General features: G+C 43.5%; 1 protein-coding gene across 3 annotated transcripts; it reads right to left on the minus strand.

Annotated features, from left to right (window-relative positions):
* Positions 1-700: 700 nt before the first annotated feature.
* On the minus strand, positions 701-26,705 carry nek12 (NIMA-related kinase 12). Of its 3 annotated transcripts, XM_038775350.1 has the most exons (5): positions 26,539-26,567; positions 24,616-24,655; positions 22,359-23,556; positions 15,442-15,642; positions 701-3,562 (listed from the first exon to the last, which is right to left on the minus strand). In XM_038775350.1, the coding sequence occupies exons 3-5, from the start codon at positions 23,515-23,517 to the stop codon at positions 3,408-3,410; spliced, it is 1,515 nt and encodes a 504-aa protein (XP_038631278.1). In that variant the 5' UTR covers positions 23,518-23,556; positions 24,616-24,655; positions 26,539-26,567; the 3' UTR covers positions 701-3,407. The 3 variants fall into 3 exon arrangements, with proteins under 3 accessions (XP_038631278.1, XP_038631277.1, XP_038631279.1); XM_038775349.1 differs by lacking the exon at positions 24,616-24,655 and having other exon boundaries at positions 26,539-26,705; XM_038775351.1 differs by lacking the exons at positions 24,616-24,655; positions 26,539-26,567 and adding an exon at positions 24,397-24,461.

Raw genomic sequence — 26,705 nt, forward strand, 5'->3', positions numbered from 1 at the left:
GAGGCCTGAAAAGGGGGCTCCTCAGCGATGCCCACTTGTGGTGGGTAATGCCTGTGTGTGTGTGTGTGGGGGGAGGGGGGGGGGGGTTGACATTGCTCGTGGGTGGGGAGGAGAGGGGAAGAGATTGTGGGGAGGTACCCGCAAGCTCAGAGATCGGGACACCCTTTCAAAATGGTGGCCCGGTCTGCCGGCAGGTTCAGCTTCCCAATGCTGAAAACACTTCGAAGTGTGGGCTAGACTGGGGAGAAACTCCCCAAGGCCCCAAAAGATGACTACATATGGATAAATAGTAGTGTGGATCTCACCGACAAAGCCGGGGGAAACACCCAGTCAAACACGCCCAAAATGATACTTTAAAACTTTTTTTGTTAAAACGCGCCCAATATGTTTCCGAGTCAGAATAGTGAGTGACGTGAAGGGTGACATCCTGGTTGCGGGTTTTCCCATGTATCTGCTGCTCTTGTCCTTCTAGATGGTACTGGTCATGAGTTGGGAAGGTACTGTCAAAGGAGCCTTGGTGAGTTCCTGCAGTGCATATTATAGATGGTACACACTGCTGCTACTGTTTGTCAGACAACTTTGATAGATAACTTTGGCTCTTTGGCTAAATATTAAAGTTATCAAATTGTGCAACTCCTATATTGCAACTTGCTCTAACATTATAAAATGATTTCACAGTGCAGTGTCAAACACTATTATAGACATTCACTAGAGATATTCCTTTATTCATGATTAAATTTAAGGAACTAACTAAACCTTCATGTTCAATCAGCTTTCAAATATTCTCCAAATATTCTCCAAAGGGAAGATCATTTCTGCCAGTCACTAAAGTCCAGAATTTGCTGAAGCAATTTACCTTGCAACAAGTACCAAGGGTTGTATTTTTTTCTTCACGCTTCATCTTCAATTAATTATGTGCCACCAATTACTGGAAATGAGAGTTGATAATGGAACCGAAGGATCAGCAGGACACCTGGAACCTTGGTGACTGACAGGGTCCCTAATATATCTCCCGACCCAAATAAATGTAAGGATTTGAATGATTAGCAAATATCTGAAATGGCAGCATGAACATCTGATTATTCAAATGACAGTTATATAGCATTACATACAGGATAATGTGTTGGTTTAGATTTTTATGTCTATGTAACATGACACAAAAAACCCCAGCCTAATGTGCAGATTATTATTCGTTTTTAATTTTTGTCTATATGGAAAAGTGTAAACTATATACCGTTTATAGCATTTCAAGGGATGATGTTACTTGTGGGATCAGCATGGCGATTGTTGTTTACTTACAAATTGGTGGACCAGCATACTTTGCAGGACCGTTGGGAAACTAAATTCTGGTAAGCTGAAATGAATTTACTATCGTCACTGAATCCATAATAAACTGATTTTGATTCAAACTGATTTTGATTCAACCAGTTAAATAAATCAATTTAACTAGCATCCTGGTTACTTGCTTTACGTGACACTGTGGATTAATTACCAGTTCATTGATAACTGGTTTCAAAATGGAAGGTCATTTTGGAAACATAAACTAACAGGGCCATTATGCTGCTGAATCGAAGCCCTGAATTTCAGTGGCAAACTTTATTTATTTTTATAGTGTAAATGCAGCATTTTCTTCATAACACTAATGAGGAAGTTGACCTCCAGGTTTGCAAGGCTAAAAGTGAAGCAGCACAGATCACACCATACTTTGTGGGGATTCACAACTGTCAGCACTTCTCTTCATAAATTACTGGATTATTTTATGCACTAACAACAAGGAACTGTTATTTTCCCAACAAATTCTGGGCCTATGCACAGCTACACAGTAGTCAAAAAGAACATATTTACAATTTACCAACTGAAATCATTCAACGTTATGTTATGATGAAACTACACAAAGCAATCGGAGGTAATCAACCCAGGGGCTTTTAAAATGGTTATTTCATTATCAACTATCACTCAGAAAGAAAGTTAATGAAACAAACTTAAAGCCATTGTCTTTGGATGTTAAGACTTTCCTTTTTAGCATGCTTCTCACTTTGAAAATCTTGGGATAGCTATGAAGCTGAATGCTTTGTAGCTTTAACTCTCAATTCAAATGTACCTTCGTCCACTCAAATTTGCCAGTGAAAAAGCAATTTTCCAAAATATTTCTTTTGAAACTGGTTAAATCCTAACAACATGGGCCATCAAAAGAATATTGTAATCTGTTTTTCTGAGATTTTTCTGCATGTGCTGAGAAAATTTCTGAATTCAGTTTCCTCGGAGAAATTAAGGCTGATCAAAGAAACATTGCTGAAATATCCGTCTCCAATTAACTTAAGGTGGGATATGCAAAGGTTTGTGTTTAATTTGCACACAGGTTCCAGAGACCAAGGATAATGCGTTAATCCATTGCACCACTAGATAATAAAGGAAAAAGAGAGACCAAGGGGGAAGTGGGGGGAGGAAGGGAGGAATGGGGGAGGAGTGGGGAGGATGGGGGTGGGAAGTGCTTTCTGTTCAAGGTGTTTCACTTTTTTATTTAAAATACTGTACATCTTTAAAAAATACTCTTACTATACATATATAGTTTTTTAAACCTGCACAAAGAAGTTCAAATCTACATGACTAAACTAGTGATACCAATTTTAGAGTTCAATTTAAACTGGTCGATAGTCCACTCTAAAGTACACGTTTGCCCCTTCCCCAGTCATAGAAAACCATACGGTTTCCCATCTGTATCATGATTTCTTAAGAATAGGTGACTCCAAAGCTGCCAGCAGGCTCTGCTAAACTGGTATTCTTATGAAAATGGAACAGTCTAGCAAGGAAGGGATCATACTAAAATGACTCCATGCCCATAAAAAAGATTGTAGAAATATCGGGCAAATGTATATTTTTTTGTTATAAAAGAAATAAATGAAAATTATCCCATCTCCAAATTCCTTCATAAAATAGATCAGAATGAAGAAAGTCCATTTAATCCCATCCTAATTCTAACACTAATACTAACTTTTTCCATTACAATCCCTAGTTATTTTTCAACTTCAGGCAAACGTCATTGGGCAATATTTGGGAGAACTAAATGCAGAGGTTAAAGAATATATTACCAAATAAAATTTACGAGAAATAATGGGAATCATTAAGTGAATAAAAAAATAAAATATAATATTTTCCTTCAATTTGGACGACTTCACAACATATCAGTAACCTGGCAACCAGCTAAATATAAAATATTGGAAAGCCCAGCTCAAAATATAGGGATGTTGCAGTGCTACTTACTACTACATAACGGCAAAAGCCTGCCACAGGCAGCCAGAAACTTAAAACAATATATACAGTTGGATGCCCTACTTCCACAATTCAATTCAAGTAGTGTTGTTGTTTGTTTGTAAAGTTCAGTTCATGCTTTGGAGTTGCACACTGGGTCATGCATTTTCTTGATCCATGTTGAAGATAATGTAACAAGTCTCCAAGTGATCAGATCCCAGCCGATGCTCGAAATGAGGTTGGAGATCCTCGGGGGTCAAACCCTTGAGAAACTGAGCAGCAACTTCATGGAAAAGCATCTGACCAATATCATCTGTAAACAGAGAAAAATGTCAATAATTTGGTTATGAATTGGGCTGATTGCTGTTAAAGATTAATGCAAATGGATCAACGTTCAATTCGGAGAGTTCTAGCTCGAGTTCTAGCTCTAATCTTAAATGTATTAGTCATCAAAGCAAGCGTGGCAGAACTAAAGCCACCTCTTCCAATGATCAAAGTCTAGAGACAAGGTCATTTGCATAATTGATAATTGCATAACGCAGGCAGGACTTGCAGGGTGCTCCAGTAGCATCTTCCACAAAGCACCATAATCTAATGGTGCAGTGAAGACCTGGCAAAGCCGCCACCCCACCCCCTGCCACTCGCCCTCCCAAAAAATAATTTCTCCAATCTTCTGCACCCAACAGAGCAAGCAGTCATCTTGGGGAAAGAATTTGATTCCTTCCAAAATCAATTACTTTTCCTTTGGAATCTTTCCACTGGAGCAACCTTTCCACTGGAGCAAATTGCACTGAGGCCTGAGAAGGGTGCAGTCGGTGGAATTTCCTGATGCTGCTTGGAGGCTCCCCCAACACATTCCCTTGCCGGCAAGGCAACAGCAGATCTTCCAATGTCTCCCTTACACATCAGAATTTAAAGCAGCTTTGTAACAGCAGAAAATCCTTTATTTTAACCTATAGGCATTACCGTGATGAAATTGCTCATTGTTTCTCTGCTCAAATATGACGCAGAACACAGGAATTTCTATCAATGGACACAATTGCTCATTACCTTGTTATCCTGCAACAAAAATGATTTATGATGGCTGTATTTAATCAATAATTCCCTTTAACCAATAGCTTTCTGGCTGCCTGTGGCAGGCTTTTGCCGTTATGTAGTAGTAAGTAGTTTAGACTGATCAAAAAACAGTATTAAATGAGAAAGTTCCTGACATCATCCATTACACAGTGCCCCTCTTTTGAATGATGGAATTTTGGAGAAAAATTAATATTGTTCACCAGTTGAGGTCGACTTAAAGCAAAATTCACAAATAAAATAATAGTTAGACAACTGTGGCAGAAAAGGTCAAAAACAAAAACTGAGAAATACCCAATTAAAAGCCTTTTGCGACCACTACCCCCCCCCCCCCCCCCCCCCCCATATTAAGGTGGAATGATGAAGAACCATCATATTTGAAAAGAGTGTAGTTTATGAAAGGATTTCAAAAGGAATCAGGCTATCTGCCAACATTCGTAATCTGTCAAGTATTCGCTAACGCTGCAAGCAAGCAAGCTTATTATTCCAATTCAGGTGTATTTTCCATCCTAACCTATTTTTCTTGCAATTTAATCATTAGTAAGAATCTTCACACTGTACCACTCTGGAATTGCCATCCTAAATGTTTTCATCTTGCTGTTGCTTACCTAATCTTCAAATGGATCTCTTTGGTCTACTTTCAGTCGCCTCCCCTAACTATCCCACTTGCTTAGTATCCATTGCTCCTTGTAAATTTTGTTATGTGAAAGATGATAGATAACTGTGCCTTTTAACTCAGAAAAATAGATTTAAATCTTTTCCATGTTAAAGTAGGAATATTCCTGGAACTATGTCTCCCATTATCAAAGAGCTGTCTGTTCTTCTATATAAAAGTAAAGTCAGTATTGTGCACCACAGTCAACACAACTTTCACAAGAATACTTTGTGCCCGATACTCGGTCCAGGACATTTCATAATCATTCAAAAATAGCTTTGAATACCTTGGACACAATTACATAAAAAGAGTGTGGATTTGTCCCAATATGACGATAGGGATTTATACAGCAAAATGGTCTGCTAATCTAAACAATGTTTTCAAACTTGTATTTCACTTCAGAAAATGTACCCATTCCAAACAGATAATCACAGAAAAACACAAGTTGTCACTTAATTGTTACAACGCAAAAAGGAGGCCATTCAATCAATCGTGTCTGCACCAGCTCTCCAACTGAGGAATTCATCCTGTGCCATTCCCCCACCTTCTCCCTGTAACTTTTCACATTCTTCCTTTTCAGATAACAGCCTTATTCCCATTTGAATCCTCGATTGAACCTGCCTCCACCACACACAGACAGTACATTCCAGACTCCAACCACTTGCTGCCTGAAAAAGGTTTTCCTTACGGACGACACAGTGGTTAGCACTGCCGCCTCACAACACCAGGAAACCGGGTTCAATTGCTGCCTTAGATGACTGTCTGCGTGAAGATTGTATGATCTCCCCTTATCTGTGTGGGTTTCCTCCGGGTACTCCAGTTTCCTCCCACAGTCCAAAGATGTGCAAGTTAGGTGGATTGGCAATGCTAAATTGCCCGTAGTGTCCAAAAGGTTAGGTAGGGTGGGGGAGTGGATCTTTGTGGGATGCTGGCTCAAAGGAGCAGTGTGAACTCAATGGGCCAAATGGTCTCCTTCTACACTGTGGAAATTCTAATGCCATTTTTGTTTCTTTTGCCAATCACTTTAAATTTGTAATCTCTTGTTCTTGATCCTTTTTCAACAGTAGAAACACTTTCTTCCTTTTCATTCTGTCCGCATACCTCATGATTTTGAATAACTCTATCAAATCTCCTCTCACCCTTCTCTTCTCCAAAGAAAACAGGTCCAACTTCTCCAATCTATTTTCATAACTTAAGTTCCTCATTCCTGCAACCATTCTTGTGAATCATTTATGCATTCTCTCTAATGCTTCACATCTTTCCTAAAATGTGGCACCCAGAACTGGGAACACTGAGGGAGAATTCAGAATGTCCAATTCACCTATCTGAATGTCTTTCGGGACCTGTGGGAGGGAACCGAAGCATCCAGAGGAAACCCACACAGACAAGGGAAGAATGTGCAGACACCACACAGACAGTGACCCAAAATAGGAATCGAACCCAGGTCCCTGGTGCTGTGAGCAACAGTGCTAACCAGTTCTATCCAGTTGGCTTGATTGGCTGGCTGGCTGATAACCTGTAGATTAGCCAGGGATAGAGTTCTGCCTGACAACAGTGAGAGAGAACTGTGCAGAAGTAATTAAATCTTGAAAGTAGAAGGAATTTACACCTTCTCTCTCACAGATGAAGTAAAGAACGGTTTTATTAGTCGAAAACCAGTGTCTGGCTCACTGTTACTATATATTTGAAATTATGTTGAATATACAGAGAAAGTAGACAGCCTGATCAGAGAAAACCACCTCAAGCCGAGAATGAAGTAGTACTGAAATGAAAGCTTAAACACCTGAAAGACAAACTGGGAACCATACTGGTGCATCAGAGATCCTTTTACCCTTTAATTTTATCATTATTCTCTTCCCTCTCCATCATCTTTCCCCTCTCTGTTGTCTTAGTGTGGGGTGAGTAGGTAGTCCGTTACATTATCAGTTTAATTATATTACTGTTAAATAATATACTTCACCATTTTGACGTATAGGTCCAGCATGACAATAAATAAAGCTTAATCTATTAGGACCATAATCCGCTCATGTTTATAGAACGCAGGATTGGTCCATTGGAGTCTATTGTTACAGCCTTTCAATGTTAAAATTGTACATATTCCTGGAAAGGACGATATTATTGCGGATGCACTGTCACGGGTTTAGATGTTGATAAGTGGCAGACACAAGGAGGGAATTTAGGTGGTGGGAAAGGAAAGATGAATGCCTGTGTGCTTTGTGTCTTTGCAATGATGTTTCATTCTAAGGGGTGAGGTATGTTAGAGTCCTTTCTTTTGATTTCCCTTTGTTCCCATTTCTTTTATTTTAGGTCCACAAAGTCATAATCGGAACTCATAATCATAAGCAGTATGTTCCAGGATTTGAAGAGAAATCAGACTCATCAGTGCCAGGTGAATAAGAACCAGCTTTGGAAGAAGTTTGATTGACTAGTTGGCATCCTGTGGGATGGCCAGGGACAGAGGTCTGTCTGACAATAGTCAGTAATTGGTTCCTACATGATGCTTCAGAGAGAGAGCTGTGCAGAAGTGATTAAATCTTGAAAGGAGAAGGACCTCTCTCTCGCCCAAGTAAAGAACTGCTTTATTGTTCTAAAACCAGAGTGTGCCTGGAACATTTTTACTATATGTTTGAAATTATCTTGAATCTACAGAGGAAGTAGACAGCCTTGCCAGAGAAATTCATCTCGAGCCTAGAAAGAAGTATCAAAATGAAAGCTTGATCTCCTGAAAGACTTTAACTGGAAACCGTGCTAGTGCATCAGAGATCCTTTCATCTGATCATGATTTTATCCCCTCTCCACTACCCTCTCTATGGTATGTGTGTGTGTGTGTGTGACTGTGTATGTGTGCACATGTGTGTGTATGGGGCGAGTTGAGAAGGGGGATTGGGAAAGGGGTATTCAGTAGTCAGTTACATTCTTGTCAGTTTCATTACATTACTGTTAAATAATAAAAGGTTATTTGGGTTAATTTTACAAACCTGCTAACTGCAGTTTACTGGGCTCAGGAATTTTAAAAGAATATCTAATTTCACTTGTGTTGCATGTGGGGTTGGAATTGACCACGCACTCGCCCAGTACGTCCTCTCACTTATTTCCTCTGATTCCACCAAATAATGTATTCTTCCATACTCTTGTGCTAACTATCCCTTCCAATAGTCTCTGATAATTCCTCCTATTTACACATGCCATGTTAGTTTAAATGTTCCTAATTGCACCAGCAAACCGCCCCACAAGGAACTTAGTCCCAGCAGTATTTAAGTGCAACTATTCCAGCCTATACAAGTCTCATCTCCCCCAGAGCTGGCCCCAATCTAAAACTCTTCTGCACCCTCATTGCATCATCTCTCCAGCTCTAGATTCATCTGTTTTATCCTCCTATGTTTATACTCATTTAAGTGTGGCACTAGGATTAATCCGGAAACTGGTATTTTTGAGGTCCTGCTTGCTAATTTCCCAGTTCCCTAGATTCTGACTGTGGAACCACGCCTCTCTTTATGTCTATGTTATTCATATTGGTATGTATTAGAACAGCTAGCTGTTCACCCTCCCCCTCAGGATGTTGTCCTTGACCCTGGCACCAGGAAGGCAACACACCATCCTGGATTCATATCTGCAACCACAGAAACTCCTGTCTAATCTCCTAACTCTCTAATTACCTATCATTATTGCACTGCTGGTTTTCCTTGTATTCCCCCAATACAGCTGAGCTACCTGTGACATGGACTTGGCTCTGGTTGCACACCCCAAATGAGCCATCACTTTCATCTCAGTATTTAGAACTGAATACTGGTTGGAGTGGGATGCACTCAGGGGATTCCTCGATTTCCCACCAAGCACACAATGTGCACTCTAGAAGTTGGAATAGCCCTGTCATTCCTTTATATATTAGTTAATAACCTTGCTACTGCTAATACAACTTTCTACCATACTAATATTCATATTCCTCGCCAATACTAATAAACTTTACAAATACTGATAATCCCGAATAATTCTCAATACACCTTACTAATACTGATAAGCTCTAATAATACTTAATACCCCTTACTAATAATAGGAATATTTCTTTAAAAAGCAGATAACACAAACCAATTTATTCCCTTGTTAGAAAAGATAAAAGAAAATGCTCACCAGCCATTTGGCTAACTGCTTCTCCGTGAAGTTTATTTTCCCAAACGCGGGCTCTGAAGCCACTGATTAGCTGCTGGTGGCAGCAGATAGCCAAGCTCCTCTCGTATTGTTTTCTGGTGTTTGCAAAGTGAATTCTAACTCTCTCTGTTCTGTTTTAAGAACCACTGTGTTCTTGTCATTTCCCACTGCTCACCAAATGAAGTCTTGCTATCCCATGCTGTTTGAAATGTCCATCTGCTCTCACTGTTTCTTGCAGGTCACCAAATCTAGCTTTGGAGAAAGAAAAAGCAGAAACAATACTCACCAGTCAATAAACTCAGTTGATGCTACAATTTGCTTTTTTCCTCTCTCTCACTCCAGTGATGCTAACCTGCTTTACACTCCTCCCGGCTTTTTCACAGTGCCGCTGACTGCTTCACATTCCTCCCAGTGTCTTCCGTGACGCTGACCTGCTTCATACTCCTCCTGGTCTCTTCACAGTGACGCTGACCTGCTTCATAATCCTCCTGGTCTCTTCACAGTGACGCTGACCTGCTTCATAATCCTCCTGGTCTCTTCACAGTGACGCTGACCTGCTTCATACTCCTCCCGGTATCTTCACAGTGACGCTGACCTGCTTCATACTCCTCCCGATATCTTCACAGTGACGCTGACCTGCTTCATACTCCTCACTGTCTCTTCGCAGTGATGCTGACCTGCTTCATACTCCTCACTGTCTCTTCACAGTGACGCTGACCTGCTTCATACTCCTCCCTGTCTCTTCACTGTGACGCTGACCTGCTTCACACTCCTCCCGGTCTCTTCACAGTGACGCTGACCTGCTTCATACTCCTCACTGTCTCTTCACAGTGACGCTGACCTGCTTCATACTCCTTACTGTCTCCTCACTGTGATGCTGACCTGCTTCACACTTCTCCTGGTCTCTTCAAAGTGCCGCTGACCTGCTGCACACTCCTCCCAGCTTTTTCACAGTGCCGCTGACTGCTTCACATTCCTCCCAGTGTCTTCCATGACGCTGACATGCTTCATACTCTTACCTGTCTCTTCACAGTGACACTGACCTGCTTCATACTCCTCCCGGTCTCTTCACTGTGACGCTGACCTGCTTCACATTCCTCCCCGTCTCTTCAAAGTGCCGCTGACCTGCTTCACAGTCCTCTCGGTCTCTTCATAGTGATGCTGACCTACTTCACACTCTCTCCAGTCTCTTCGCAATGACTCTGACCTGCTTTATACTTCTCACCCAATCCCTTGACAATGATGCCGACGTGTTTTACACTCCTCCCGATCTCTTGACAGTGACGTTGATCTGTTTCAACTCCTCTGATCTCTTTACAGAGGCTCTGACCTGCTTCACACAAACTTAAACTGCTGAAGTTTTAAATACTTTCGCCATTTAAAAAAATTATACCTTGTTATCCCAGCTTTTATGGGATTACCTATTCACAGATGGTAGTGCTAGTTCAGCCAAGTGTCAATCTTATTAAGTATATGCCATGATTTGTAGCAGGCTATTGAGCAGTAGAATGAATCCTGTCCTCATCCAACTTCCATAAACACGAGTATTTTCCAGCAGTGTTCACATGGTGAAGTCTGTGGTGCAGTGAGTACTGTTACTGTCTCCAAGCGAGAAGCTCCAGGTTTGCGTTTCACTCTAGTACTTGAAAGTAGCCAAGAAAGGTACGTTCATATCACAGTTAATCAGATTGAATGTCAACTTGTAAATACTGTGTTAGAGATTGCTGGTCAGCCATGTGATGAAAAGAAATTAAAGCCTCTGCCATAACTATCCATAGACCTAAACCTTCCTCAGAAATGCATTCTCCTAAAGGGCACCAGTTGACTGGATGGCTTGAGTGGATCAGATTGATGCCTGCAAAATTGGGTTCAATCCCGCTTCTGTTCATGTTCCACTTCAAGAATTGGATTACCATGGTTCATACTGTAGCGAAACAAGTTGATTATCGGCCTATAAATCCCTCCAATATGCTTGATATCAGGCCAGACGAGAGGCGTTTCCAGGTCAGCAATACTGCAGAAGGCAATGGAAAACCACTGCAATACTTTGCCAAGAATAACCATGGCCAGTCCAATGGAAGTCCATGGTTACCAGCACCCTCTTAAGGCATGATACTTGAAGAGGAGGAAACCGAGAACCTAAGACCTTTTGGTTGATATGTTTCAGCATTACATAGTGTTGAGGGAACAAATAGGTTTAAAGTAATTTGAATCCACAGTAAGCTGGACTATATCATGGCATAATTAGATATAGGTTTTTGCCCATGACTACTTAATACTACAACTCAGATGTGCAATCATAAAGAAGGATCAAGCTTAGGTCAGGGAGAGAAGTCAATTGGAGTGCCCCCATCCAGTGGCCTTGACATCTATCATTATGAGGTGCTTGGAGAGGTTGGTCATGAGACACATCAACTCCATGCTCCCAGAATGCTTTGATCCACTGCAGTTTGCATACAGCCACAACCGGTCCACAGCAGACGTAATTTTCCTGACCCTACACTCATCCCTGGAGGACCTTGACAACAAGGACTTCCACGTCAGATTCTTATTCATTGACTACAGCTTCGCCTTCATCCCATAATCCCAGCCAAGTTCATATCAAAATTCCAAAACCTAGGACTTGGCTTCTCCCTCTACAACTGGATCCTCGACTTCCTGACCCATAGACCACAATCAGTAAGGATAAACAACAACATCACCTACACGATAGTCCTTAATTCCGGGACCCTGCAAGGCTGCATTTTTAGCCCCCTACTGTACTCCCTATACACAGACGACTGTGTGGCACAATTTGGCTCAAACTCCATCTCCAAGTTTGCTGATGACACAACCGTAGTGGGTCAGATCTCGAACAACGATGAGTCAGAATACAGGGGGGAGATAGAGACCCTAGTGGCATGGTGTAATGACAACAATCTCTCCCTCAACGTCAGCAAAACTAAGGAGCTAACAGGTTCAAAAAAGCTTCTTCCCCGCTGCTACCAGACTCCTGAATGACCATCGTATGAACTGAACGGATCTCTTCACACATCTTCTCTCCTGAGTAGTACGACACTCCATATGCTTCACCCGATGCCTGTGTCTATGTATTTACATTGTGTATTTATGAATGTCCTATGTTTATTCATGTATGGAACGATCTGTCTGGACTGTACACAGAACAATACTTTTCACTCTACCCTGGTACACGTGACAATAAATCAAATCAAGCACCTAATATTGCTCATTTGCAACTGTTAAAACACAACAGCAGTTTGATAGGAACATAAGTTAAGTTTTCAGTCTGTCCCCTCAGCTGATTAGCATATAGAACATAGAACAGTACAGCACAGTACAGGCCCTTCAGCCCACGATGTTGGGCCGACCATTTATCCTAATCCAAGATCAACCTGACCTACACACCTTCAATTTACTGCTGTCCATGTGCCTGTTTAAGAGTCGCTTAAATGTCCCTAATGACTCTGACTCCACCACCTCTGCTGGCAGTGCATTCCACACACCCACCACTCTCTGTATAAAGAACCTACCTCTGACATCTCCCCTATACCTTCGTCTAATTACCATAAAATTATGTCCCCCTCGTGACAGCCATTTTCACCCTGGGGGAAAAGCCTCTGGCTATCCACTCTATGCATGCCTCTCATCACCTTGTACACCTCTATCAAGTTACCTCTCTGCCTTCTTCGCTCCAGCGAGAAAAGCCCTAGCTCCCTCAATCTTTCTTCATACAACATGCCCTCCAGTTCAGGCAACATCCTGGTAAATCTCCTCTGTACCCTCTCCAAAGCATCTACATCCTTCTTATAATGAGGCAACCAGAATTGGACACAATATTCCAAGTGTGGTCTAACTAGAGTTTTATAAAGCTGCAGCAAAACCGCGCGGCTCTTACACTCAATCCCCCTGTTAATGAAAGCCAACACACCATACACCTTCTTAACAACCCTATCAATCTGGGTGGCAACTTTGAGGGATTTATGTACGTGGACCCCAAGATCCTTCTGTTCCTCCACACTTCCAAGAATCCTGCCTTTCACCCTGTATTCAACATTCAAATTCAACCTTCCAAAATGAATCACTTCACATTTATCAAGGTTGCACTCCATCTGCCACCTCTCAGCCCAGCTCTGCATCCCGTCAATGTCCTGTAGTAACCTGCAACAACCCTCAACACAATCTACAACTCCACCAACCTTCGTGCCATCGGCAAACTTACTAACCCACCCTTCCACTTCCAAGTCATTTATAAAAACCACAGAGTAGAGGTCCCAGAACAGATCCTTGCAGGACACCACTGGTCACTGACCTCCAGGCGGAATACTTTCCATCTACTACCACTCGCTGTCTTCTTTCGGCCAGCCAATTCTGTATCCAGACAGCCAAATTTCCCTGTGTCTCATGCCTCCTAACTTTCTGAATGAGCCTACCATGGGGAACCTTATCAAATGCCTTACTGAAATTCATATACACCACATCCACTGCCCGACCCTCATCATGTGTCTCATCACATCCTGAAAGAATTCAATGAGGCTTGTGAGGCATGACCTGCCCCTCACAAAGCCATGCTATCTTTAATCAAACTACGTTTTTCTAAATAATTATAAATCCTATCTCTCAGAATCCTTTCCAATATTTTACTCACCGCAGACGTAAGACTGACTGGTATGTAATTCCCAGGGATTTCCCTATTCCCTTTCTTGAATAGGGGAACAACATTTGCCTCCCTCCAATCATCCGGTACTGCTCCAGTGGACAGTGAGGATGCAAAGATCATCGCCAACAGTGCAGCAATCTCCTCCCTCGCTTCCCGTAGTAACCTTGGGTATATTAGGGCCTCACGGTAGCATGGTGGTTAGCATCAATGCTTCACAGCTCCAGGGTCCCAGGTTCGATTCCCGGCTGGGTCACTGTCTGTGTGGAGTCTGCACGTCCTCCCTGTGTGTGCGTGGGTTTCCTCCGGGTGCTCCGGTTTCCTCCCACAGTCCAAAGATGTGCGGGTTAGGTGGATTGGCCATGCTAAAATTGCCCGTAGTGTAAGGTTAATGGGGGGGATTGTTGGGTTATACGGGTTACGTGGGTTTAAGTAGGGTGATCATTGCTCGGCACAACATCGAGGGCCGAAGGGCCTGTTCTGTGCTGTACTGTTCTATATCCTGTCAGGCCGAAGGGACTTATCTATCCTGATGCTTTTCAAAATTTCCAGCACATCCTCCTTCTCAATATCAACCTGTTCGAGTCTATTAACCTGGTTCACACTGTTCTCTCCCTAGTGAATACTGAAGCAAAGTATTCATTTAGGGCCTCCCCCATCTCTTCAGACTCTAGGCACAAGTTCCCTCCACTATCCCTGATCGGCCCTACTCTCACTCTGATCATCCTCTTATTTCTCACAGAAGTGTAGAACGTCTTGGGGTTTTCCCTAATCCTTCCTGCCAGGGCTTTTTCATGCCCCCTTCTAGCTCTCCTCAGTCCATTTTGAGTTCCTTCCTGGCTACCTTATAACCCTCTAGAGCCGAGTCAGATCCTTGCTTCCTCAACCTTACGTTAGCGTCCTTCTTCCTCTTGACTAGAAGCTCCACTTCTCTTGTCATCCAAGGCTCCTTCACCTTACCATTCCTTCCTCGTCTCAGTGAGACAAAACAGTTCAGCACTCGCAGCATGTGCTCCTTAAACAATCCCCACATTACTGTTGTGCATTTCCCCAAGAACAATTGTTCCCAGTTTATGCTCCTCAGCTCCTGTTTAATAGCAGTATAATTTCCCCTCCCCCAATTAAATACCTTCCTATACTGTCTGTTCCCATCCCTCTCAATGATTATGGTAAAGTTCAAGTTGTGGTCACTGTCACCGAAATGCTCTCCTATCGAGACATCTGACACCTGGCTTGGTTTGTTGCCGAGCACCAAGTCTAATATGGCCACCCCCCTAGTCGGCCTATCTATATTCTGAGTCAAGAATCCTTCCTGTACACACCTAACAAAATCTGCTAAATATTTTGCAAAATAATTAGGGTGACTGTAAGTAAGCTCACGAATAATATGAATGTTGACTGTTCTGAAGTATTTGTTCTGCTGTGTTAACCCGGAGGTAAAAAAAACACTACGGAGCAAAAACCAAAATCAGAAATAAGTCCGGAATTCTTATTGTACAAATTTGCACTTTTTGTTAGGTCGCACAATATTCTGGTTTGTTCTTAAATATTCTTATAAAGTAGTGATATAACAGCCCATGCACTAATTGTAAGCCAGTAAGCCAGAATCCATGCAGTGTATCGTCCATTGGATAATATTTTAATGCTTCAGATGCCTTCCTACCTATACATCTCTCTCGCAGAGTCTTAATGGTGGTGGACAGATTGCCTGCAGCTTCTTCTTGATTGTCTCTTTCCTCTAGAAATGCTTCGTTATTTGCCTCAACGTCCATGGCAGAGCGAGCATTGCATACGATCTCTGCAACATCATCCTCCCATTCCTCAAAATCATCGGGGTACTCTACAAAGTCCACCTCATCAGTGGCTACAAATCATAGATATAAACAACGATTAGAACAGGTATATAAGCTTAGTACAACTTATTCATACACTCTCAAGATGCCCAAATCATACCTTATACAGTGCAATGTTATTTTAGATGACTCCAGGTTTATTAAACTGTACACTTTTCAAAAAGCAAACTTAAGAATGTTGCCCCTATTTCTGAGCACACAACACAGACAAATGGTTTACACTACACCTGGCTCCAAAGTTGGTTCCAAAATTTGCAATGCTGAAAGAAGTAGCAGACCAAATTATTTTAGTACCCATATCTGAACTCCAGTTGTGCTCAGTCAAGGAGTGCATGATAACTTTGTGAAGGGAATGCTGAGAAGGTAGTAAAAAGCTGCTTCAAGAGTAATTTCAATTTGGCTCAACACTGAATGAATAGTTGGAATGTCTTCCATGTTCTTTTCCAATAGTGATTATATGTACAATAAAATGCAGCGAGTGAGTTTTTTTTCCTCAAAAGATAGGTAACTAAATATTTTATAGCTACTATCTATTTAATTTCCTCAATTATTTCAATTTAGCTTCTCACTCTTTTACATTTATTACTCTGTTGTAAAACCATTTCTGGGAGGAGTGTGTGTGTGTGTGTGTGTGTGTGTGTGTGTGTATGTGTGTTTGTGTGTGTGTTGTGGGGGATTGCTTTTGAAATGTGTGAATAGAAAGAATCTGCTTACCCTCTTTGCAAGGATTGCAGAGCAATGTAGCACCTTGTCGGTATAGCTTGGCTACTATGCACATTACAAATCAAATTTCCAGTTTGGAAGTCATTTTGGAAGTCAACTACTAACCTTAACACTCTAATAAATAATCCTCAGGCACATTCCTTCAGATTGTATTGTTCTTTTTGTTTTATTACTCGTCCATTTCCCAATAGACTGCTCTACTGATGTCATCATTGGTAAATCTCAGACAAGCCGATGCTATTGTCTGTTCAACTCATAACACCAGGACTTCCGGTGGCAGCTATGAAGGAGTAAGTCGCACATTTGGTGGCTCCCGCTCTGGTCGGAATTTTGACCCTTTTCCCCCGAATTTTTAACGGTCATAAATTTAAAACGGATTTTAGTGGCAATTCTTTACTGAATTCCCACTTTGGTGCATGGAGAAAAGGACTAGAAGTGTTTGTGAGGGCAGAAACACAAAGAGAGAGAAGACTTGGGCTGTAGTTGCAACAGGAGACAGCATGGCGGACGGGTGGACCTCTGGCTTGTCGACCCAGCAGTCTATGGAGCAGCTGGTGCAAGTCATTCAGGAAGGCTTTGCTACGCAGAAACGGGACTGCTTGGACCCGATAAAAGAGTCGATTGAGCGGTTGGAGCTTAGACTGGACGCCCAGGATTGGGCGATCCAGAAGGTGGAGAAGGCACTGGCTGAGCAGGAGGAACATCAGACTGCGGTGGAGCTGGAGGTGGGGATGCTGAGGGTCCTGCAGAAGAAGCTTCTAGAGAAGGTGGAGGACCTAGAGAATAGGTCCCGCTGGCAGAACCTAAGAATTGTCGGGCTCCCGGAGGGGTCCAAAGGAACGGACACTGGGCATACGTCGCAGACATGTTTGAGAAGCTGCTGGGAGATGGGGCATTCGCTCGGCCATTGGAGGTGGATAGGGCTCACAGTGCACTCGCGAGGAAGCCGCGAATGGGAGACCACCCCCGAGGGCAAGGGTGGTGAGATGCCACAGGTTCTCGGATAAGGAGCGTATTCTGCAGTGGGCCAAGCAGACACGAAGCTGTAAATGGGACAATAGCATCCTGCAGGTTTACCAAGACCAGAGTGTGGAGGTGGCCAGTAGGAGGGCAGGCTTCAACCAGATCAGGGCGATCCTTTTCAAGAAAAAGGTGAAGTTTGGACTGTTATACCTAGCCCGTCTCTGGGTCACGCATGAGGATCAGCACTTTTACTGCGAGTCGCCTGAGGATGCGTTGGACTTTGCAAAAAAGAATGGGCTGGCGAAGGACTGAGAACTTTTGAACTTGGCTGCAACGTTCATGTTTTTGTTTTTTCTTTTTTGTTTCTCTGTTTTTGTAAAATGTTTCTCGTTTTGCATTTTATGGAAGATGTTTGTGATGCCATTTGCATTGATTTGGAACCAGCAGTAGTGCTAGCTCTGGGAAGCGCAGTGGGGGGGGTGCATATGTTTGGTTTAGGAAAGGGGTTGGGTTACAGGGTGGTGTTGCTAGGGGGGTGGGGGTGAATGTTCTGCTGACAAGGGAGAGACTTGGGCTGAGGGACAGAGAGGAGGTCAGGGGCTGCCTGGGCATAGGCCGATGGAGGCGCGGATCATGGGCTGGAGGTGGGCCTAAAAAAGGGGATGGCGGATCGGTGGAGGGGCCCCTCCAACTAGGCTGATCACGTGGAATGTTCGAGAGTTAAATGGACCGGTCAAAAGAGCATGTGTGTTCACGCATTTTAGGGGATTGAAGGCTGACGTGGTAATGTTACAGGAGACGCACCTTAAGGTAACGGACCAGGTTAGACTGAGGAAAGGCTGGGTCAGCCAGGTGTTTCACTTGGGACTAGATTCAAAGACAAGAGAGGTCGCGATCCTGATCAATAAGCGGTGGTGTTTGAGGCGGGTAGAATAGTCTCGGACATGGGAGGTCAATACATTACAGTCAGTGGGAAGCTAGAGGGGGTGCAGGTGGTATTAGTTAATGTACATGTGCCAAATTGGGACAATGTGGAGTTTATTAGGAGGATGCTGGGAAAGATACCGGACCTAGACTTGCACAGGTTGGTCATGGGAGGGGACTTCAATACAGTTATGGACCCTGACTTAGACCGGTCAAGCTCGAAAACAGGCAGGTGCCAGAAATGGCAAAGGAACTAAGAGTGTTCATGAAGCTGATGGGGAGGGGGGGGTGGATGAATGGCGGTTTGGGCAGCCGAGGGTGAAGGAGGTCACCTTCTACACACACACACACACGTGCATAAAGTGTACTCCCGGATTGATTTCTTTATTTTGAGCAGGGCCTTTCTGGCGGGGGTAGTGGATACGAGCTATTCAGCGATTATAATCTCAGACCATGCACCACACTGGGTTGACCTGCAGGTTAGCAAAGACGTTAACCAGCGCCCGCATTGGAGGTTGGATGGGGGACCTTTGACGGATGAAGGAGTGTGCGAGCGGTTGAGGAAATGCATTCAGAGCTACCTGCAGGTCAATGACACGGGGGAAATTTCAGCAGGGGTGGTTTGGGAACCACTGAAGGCGGTGGTCAGGGGGGAGCTGATCTCGATCTGGGCTCATAGGGAGAAGGTTGACAGGGCAGAGCCGGACCGACAAGTAAAGAAGATATTACAGACTGATAGGAGGTATGCGGAGACCCCAGAGGCAGAGGGAACGGCGGAGGTTGCAGGCGGAGTTCAGCTTGCTGACCACGGAGGGTGGTGGTGCAGCTGAGAAAGGCGAGGGGGGCGATTTATGAACATGGAGAGAAGGCCAGCAGAATGCTTGCACAGCAGCTTAGGAAGAGGGAGGCAGCTAGGGAGATAGGGAAAGTAAAGGACAGTGAGGGGAACCTGGTTGGTGATTCGGTAGGGGTGAATAAGGCGTTTAGGGATTTCTACAGTAGGCTGTACAGGTCGGAACCCCCTACAGGGCCAGAGGGGATGAGGCACTTCTTGGAAGGGCTGAATTTCCCAACGGTGGACGGGGAGCGGTTAGAAGCGCTGGGGTCCCCAATTGGGCTGGAAGAGATAGTGGAGGGCTTGAAGGCCATGCAGGCGGGTAAGGCCCCGGAAGGGTACCCAGTGGAGTTTTATAAAAAGTTCTCGGTGATATTGGGGCCAGTGCTGTTCAGGATGTTCAATGAGGCTAGGGAAAGAGGGGTGCTGCCCCCGACCATGTCACAGGCAACAATTTTGCTGATTCTTAAGCAGGACAAGAACCCGGAGCTGTGTGGGTCCTACAGGCCGATCTCCCTGTTGAATGTGGATGCCAAGTTGCTGGCTAAAATCTTATCCTCCAGGGTTGAGGATTGTGTGCCGGTTATTGGGGAGACCAGACAGGGTTTAAGGATAGGCAGTTGGTGGCCAATGTAAGAAGGCTGTTAAATGTGATAATGATGCCTTCAGAAAGTAGGGAGGCAATGGATGCAGAAAAGGCTTTTGATTGGGTAGAATGGGATTATCTGTGGAAGGTACTGGGACGTTTCGGATTCGGGCGGGGCTTTATTGACTGGGTCAGTTTACTGTATCAGGCTCCTGTGGCTAGTGTATAGACGAACAGGACAACTTCAGACTAATTTAAACTGCACCGGGGGACGAGACAGGGATGCTCCCTCTCCTCTGTTGTTTGCGCTGGCTCTAGAGTCATTGGACTGGTCGGGGGGGGGGGGGGGGGGGGGGGGGGCAGGGCTTCGCTTATGCGCACGATCTGCTTCTGTACGTTTCGGACCCAGTAGTGGGGATGGAAAAAAAACATGAAGATTTTAGGGGAATTCGGCCGGTTTTCGGGGTATAAGCTAAATATGGAAAAGAGTAAGATGTTTGTGGTTCAGACGAGGGTAGAGGAGGGGCGACAGAGAGCTGCCGTTTAGGTCAGGAGGTACCTGGGCATCCAAATGGCACAGGAATGGGACCGGCTGCAAAAATTGAATCTGGTCGGCTAATGGACAAAATGAAGGATGATTTTCGGAGATGGGACGCGCTTCCATTGTCTCTGGCCAGAAGGGCGCAAAAGTTGAAAATGATGGTCCTCCCGAGATTCCTATTTGTATTTCACTGTCTCCCCATCTTTATTCTGTGGTCCGTTTTTAAGCGGGTCAACAGTGTGATCATGGGCTTCGTCTGGGCAGGTGCAAGTAAGGAAGGCAATGCCCAAGCGGAGTCGGGGAGTGCGGGCTGGAGCTGCCAAATGTTAGCAACTATTACTGGGCAGCTAATATAGCCATGATCAGGAAGTGAGTGGTGGGGGAGGAGCGCGGATGGAGGCTGCTTCTTGTAAGGGCACCAGTCTGAGGGCACTGGTAACTGCGCCTTTGCCGCTCCCACCGGCGCGGTACTCCACCAGCCCCGCGGTGGTGGCGGCCCTGAGAGTTTGGGGCCAGTGGAGGCGACATGTGGGAGCATCGGTGGCGTTTTTCAGGGTGTCAGAAGATCCGGGAATCCGGATGGAGGAGAAAGAGGCAGATGTTCTGGCCTTTGCTTCCCTGGTGGCCTGGAGACCAATACTATTGGCCTGGAGGGACTCAAAGCCCCCGAAGTCAGAGACCTGGCTATCGGACATGGCTAGCTTTCTCTGTATGGAGAAAATTAAGTTCGCCTTGAGAGGTTCACTGTTAGGGTTCACCCGGAGGTGGCAACCGTTCGTTGACTTTTATGGAAAATTGATTGGCAGCAGACCGGGGGAAGGGGGGGGGGTAGTTTAGGTTAGAGTAGCGGGTAATAAGGGTGGGTCCTGTACGAGAGGTAAACAGCTTTTGCACTATGTTTATGGTTTCATGTATATTGTTTATTTTGTTGTTGTTACTATACCAAAAATACCTCAATAAAATGTTTATTAAAAACAACTCTCATAACATCAGCAGGAACTATTTATATAAAGAGAGGGAGTGACATTATAATAATAATAATCTTTATTGTCACACTAGGCTTACATTGCAATGAAGTTACTGTGAAAAGCTCCTAGTCACCACATTCCGGCGCCTATTCGGGTACACAGAGGGAGAATTCAGAATGTCCAGATTACCTAACAGCACGTCTTTCGGGGCTTGTGTGAGGAAACCGGAGCACCCGGAGGAAACCCACACAGATACGGGGAGAATGTGAAGACTCTGCACAGACACTGACCCAAGCCGGTAATCAAACCTGGGACCCTGGAACTGTGAAGCCACAGAACTATCCTCTGTGCTGCCCCAGTAGTAGCAATTATAGTAGCAATGCAATGTAAAGTAAAAATGTCTGATGTAGGATAGGGCTTAGTATCCTCGGAGTACAATGCATTGAAAGTGGTGGCATTGTGCCTTCTTGACTGACGTCGACAGTTCAACCATCCAGAAGCCAAGCATTACCCCAATCATATGGTGAGACATCAGCTACACAGCAGCAGTTCTATAATTTGGGGAAAGTATGATGTCTTCAAAGATTTTCACATAGAATTGACTAGTTGTTGTCATGTGGATAGAACCAGCCGTCATCTTGCACTGAACAAGATTTCACAAATAGCAAGAAGATGAACCAACAATTTATATGGTGCTGTTTCTTAAGGGATGAATATTGACCAGAATATCAAGTGACGGTAAATAAAACTGCAGAAGTGTAGATTTTAGAATTTAAGCAAGACATTAAGTATTACAATATGGAAGATATCAATATCATTTGTACTAGGATTTTGAGGAAGCATAATGGTGTGAAGTGTTCAAATTTAAGCAGCGGTAATATGAAAGCACACACAATAGATTTTTAGAAGTAATCCTTCCTAACTTGGATTGCAACAGAATAATACATTTGTAAATGAGCAAGTGCTACATATATGTGTTATAAAATTTCTTACAGATTTGTCACTTATTGTGGTGAGAATTAACAGAGTTAATAAATTATGAATATTACTGAGAAATGAATTTGATCAATAAGGAAAAGTACTGGTAATATTTGCTGCGGCAATTTTCTAAAGTAAGTACACTGGAAGTATGGTTATATTAAGGGTTAAACAAAAAGTATTAAAATTGATTCTAAATACCAAACTACCTTCGGTCTCTTCAGAGGTCTCAACACTTGAAGGTGGTACTGATATTTCATCCTCCTCTGCATGATCCTCTACCGAGGACAAACTATCCTGATCAAAATCGTCCGAGTAATTACATCTATCTCCTTCATCAGTGGGCCCCATATCTTCACACACCTCTGAGGCCATCTCTTCTACATTTCTATCACTCAGACGATGTGAAGTTGAGACTACTTTGATGCTCTCAGGACACATGCCCTCTGCAGAGTGATCCAGATTGTCATGGTGGGCATCAGTGATCTCATCACTCTCCTTCTTAGCCAAGTGCAGATGTTTTACAGAATGATATTTTGTAAGCTGGGATTCCTGATCTCTGATGAAGAACTTGAGGTGTTCTTGGACATAAGATATTTTGAGGATAGTGCTGGCACTGGGTCTTTCTTCAGGGCATTTGTTGAGAATCCTTTTGATCAAGTTTTGCAGGTTTTCAGAGTAGCTCTTGGGTACACAGGCATACTCTCCCTTTACAATTTTATAAAATAAACTCAAGAGGTTCCTTGCATGAAAAGCAGGTTCCAAAGCACAAAGTTCAAATAAAAGGCAACCAAGTGCCCAAATATCAGACTTGGAGCTGTAGGGGATATCTTGACAGAGTTCAGGGCTCAAATAGCATGGCGTTCCAACACAGGTATTTGCCATATCCAAAGTGTGGGTCATCACTTTCGAAATTCCAAAATCTCCAAGTTTAACTGTGCCTTTCTTTGTAAGAAAGACATTTGACGTTTTAATATCTCGATGAAGAATCTTCAGGGAGTGAATGTACTGAATGGCCATAACTAATTGAACAAACCACTGCATAATATCCTCTTCCACAAAGGACCCCTTCGCTTTTTGAGACTGGATTAGGTCGTCCAAAGTGCCACCATCACAATAATCTTGCACAATGAAGACATGCTCTTCTTGGTCAATGAAGTACTCATGACAAGTGACAATGTGAGGATGTTTGAGTCTGATCAAAATGGTTGCTTCCTGCATTACAGCTTCTTTGGTTCTCGTCTTAAGTGAGGAATCAATCTTTATTCTTTTAACAGCATATAACTTTTTTGTTTCTACATTATTCATTAAGAGGACCTCCGCACTTGCACCCCTTCCAATTGTCATAACTCTCTCATACTTCTCCATGTTACGTTGTTCAGTTACAGTTGAGGTCTTGAAGTCACTCTATATATGCACATAAAGATACATAACAAAAAATTGTAATTTCTGCTCAGTTTACATAACCAAACAGTTTAAAAACAGTAATTTATGATCATTAATTAATTGACAAGAATTATCTATGTGGCAGACCAACAGTGAAGTGCCATTGAAACGTTGGGCACAGCCCACAATTTGTGATTCTCTATATCCATGGTGCTAGTGTTTATGGAAAGGCTGAAAGGTCAATACTCTTTTGGAGGGAGAGAAAAGGAAAGAAATGTTTAATCTTTACATAGGTCATCTCAATAAATGCTACAAATGTATTTATAATTTTCTCTACTGAAGATTTTTTTTTAAACAAAAGTGCAAATTGCTGGTATTCATCATATCATATTTCCCAGTCAGAGATAACAAACATTGCAAAAAAGTTAAATGGCAAATCTTAATGATGGAAAGAATACAAGGTCTGAAACTCAGCTTGGGAAGAACAGTAAGGGTACCAATTGTCTGCTCTAGCTTGTGGCAATGGTCAGAGAAGGCTTGTAATAGTCCCCTCCAGCCTGTGGCAGCAGTTAGCAAAGGATAGCAATTGGACCACGAGTCGGTTTCCAGACAGAAAGCAGAGAGTGGACTAAAGGGTAGATATTCACAGTGGCAGAAGTTGGGAAGTGGCATTCCACAAGGATCAGTGCCGGGACCACTGATGTTCACAATTTATATTAGCAATTTGGACTCTGGAATCAAAAACACAACTCTTATATTAACAGTTAACACCAAATTGGGCAGAGGACTGCAATGAATTACAGGGGAATATTAACAAATATATAGCATGAGGAAATAATTGGCAAATTAAAAGCAAATTACTGTGGATGCTGGAATCTGAAACCAAAAGAGAAAATGCTGGAAAATCTCAGCAGGTCGAGCAGCATCTGTAAGGAGAGAAAATTGGCAAATTATGTTCAATACAGATAAATTGGGGGGGAATACATTTTGGTAGGAAGAATAGAAAGATCACTTATTAATTGGAAGGTGTGAGTCGAGGTGGGAAAGAGGAACAAAGGAATCTTAAGAGTTCAAACTTACCAATCACTAAAAGGTGTGCTATTGGTTAGCAAATCAAGCACTGGAGATTATTTGTAGAGGGATAAAATTGAAACAGAACAAAGTTATCCTAAACTTGTATCGAACCTTGGTTGGACCACACTTAAATGTAACATGTGCTGTTCTGGTCGCCATATTATAAAAAGGAAATAGAGGTACCACAAAAGATGCAGAGATGTACAAAGATAATACAAGAAGCGAGTAGGTATGCATATCAGGAAAGGATTGACAGGTTCATTTTCTTCTCTCTTGAAAAAGAGCGACTGAGGACGGCCTAATAACGATTATGAAAAAGTTTGATAAGAGTGAATGCAAAGAGCAGGTTTCCTCTATTGGTGAAGAGCAAACTTCCTCAATATGAGTCAAAAGTCCTCAATATAAAATAGTAACAAAGAATTTTTTTTAAAGACTTGCATTCATGTGGCACTTTTCATGACCACCAGATGTCTCAAAATCTGTTACAGCCCATGAAGTACTTCTTGAAGTTTAGTTACTGTTGTAAAGCAGTAAACGTGGATGCCAATATACAGACAGTGTGCTTCCACGAACAGTAATGTGATAATGACCAGATAATCTGCTTTTGTGATGTTGTTTGAGAGATAAATATTTCCCAGAACACCAGGGGCAACACCACTGCGCTTCTTTGAAAGTGTCGCATCTACCCAAGGAGGCAGCTCACCATTTTCTCTGAAATTTTGACAGAACCTCCGATAGTCCAGCACTCTCCCAGCACCGAATTGGAGTGCAGCCTTTATTTTTTCACAAGCCTTGGGACTTGAACCCAGAGCCTTGTGGTTCAGAGAGAAGTTCTGCCAACTGAGTCACTCCTCACAGTCACCAAGAAATGGAATATGGAATTCAGAAGTAATTTCTTTATCCAATGAGTGTATCCAATAAGAATGTGGGACTTGCTACCACAGGGAGTGGTTTAAGTGATTAGTTTGGATACATTTAACAGGAATCTAGACATGCATGGTAAGGAAATAAATGTTTATGATGGTAGATCTAGATGAGAAAAGTAGGGAGGATGCTTGTGGAGCATCCTTGGACTAAATGGCCTATGGTTGCACGGTATACCCTATGTAGTCTGTTGAAACCTGTTGCAGCATTCAACAACAACATATTTATATAGTGCCTTCAACATGATAAAACATCCCAAAGTATTATAAATCAAAATATGATACCAAGCTGCAACAGGAGAGATTAGGTCAGATGTTAAAGCCTTAATCAACGAGTTAGGTTTTCAGGAATTTTTCAACCAGGAACTCGTAACGTGGCAGAGGTGCAAGGACAAATTCTGGAGCTTGGGCCCTATGGTGGAGGAATCAAGTGCAGAAGAGGCCAGAATTGTCCAGCTGTTGGAGATTACACAGATAGGGAGGACAGAGAGATTGGAAAGCAATACAAGTTTCAAAAACAAGACGTTGCTCGCCTGGGAGCTAAAGTAGGCCAGAGAACGCAGGGGTGACGGGGAACAGGAGCGGGGCTTGGTGCAAACGAAGACACCGGCAACAGTGTGTGAGATGACCTCAAGTTAAGAGAGTAGAATATGGGAGACCAGCCAGAGCAGTCCAATCTAGAGGTGACAGAGGCACAGAAGAGGGTGTCAGCAGCAGTAGGTGGGCCAGGACAGGGGTGAAGTTTGGAGATGCTATGAGAAAATAGTCCGATCTTATCGATGGCGTGAATGGGGGGGGGTTAGAGCTGACACTCGCCTTGGGATCAAATGTGACACTAAGATTGTGGACAGGCTGGGGTGTCAGACTGTTGTCAGGGAGAGAAGGCTGGAAGTTGGCGACTGGTGGACAGAGTTTGGAGCGATGGCGCGGGGGTGGCGGGCAGTCTGCAGGGGCCGAGAATCACGGGCTCGCCTTGATAGGCGAGCGAAGGTAGAGTCAGGCTTGCCTCCTGCTGCAGCTCACGTCCTGGGCCGGCTCCACTCGCTCGGTTCCAGGGGAGGCTTGCCTCACTGCCCCGGCACTCACTCTCCATGTCCCTGTAGTTAGGCCGGCCAGCTCTCTTTCTGCCGGGTCGATTGCACCTGTTTCCGGCATCGCCTGGTCTCTCGGGAA

This window comes from Scyliorhinus canicula, chromosome 17 (assembly GCF_902713615.1).
Source record: "Scyliorhinus canicula chromosome 17, sScyCan1.1, whole genome shotgun sequence".
NCBI lineage: Eukaryota > Metazoa > Chordata > Chondrichthyes > Carcharhiniformes > Scyliorhinidae > Scyliorhinus > Scyliorhinus canicula.

Excerpts from the sequence above, each read along its gene's own strand:
- nek12 (XM_038775349.1), bottom strand. The coding sequence starts at position 26,625 with ATGGAGAGTGAGTGCCGGGGCAGTGAGGCAAGCCTCCCCTGGAACCGA. Across the intron at positions 23,557-26,538 it reads GACGTGAGCTGCAGCAGGAG|AGTGACTTCAAGACCTCAAC; the intron begins GCAAGCCTGACT and ends GTGCATATATAG. Across the intron at positions 15,643-22,358 it reads GACCTCTGAAGAGACCGAAG|CCACTGATGAGGTGGACTTT; the intron begins GTAGTTTGGTAT and ends TATGATTTGTAG.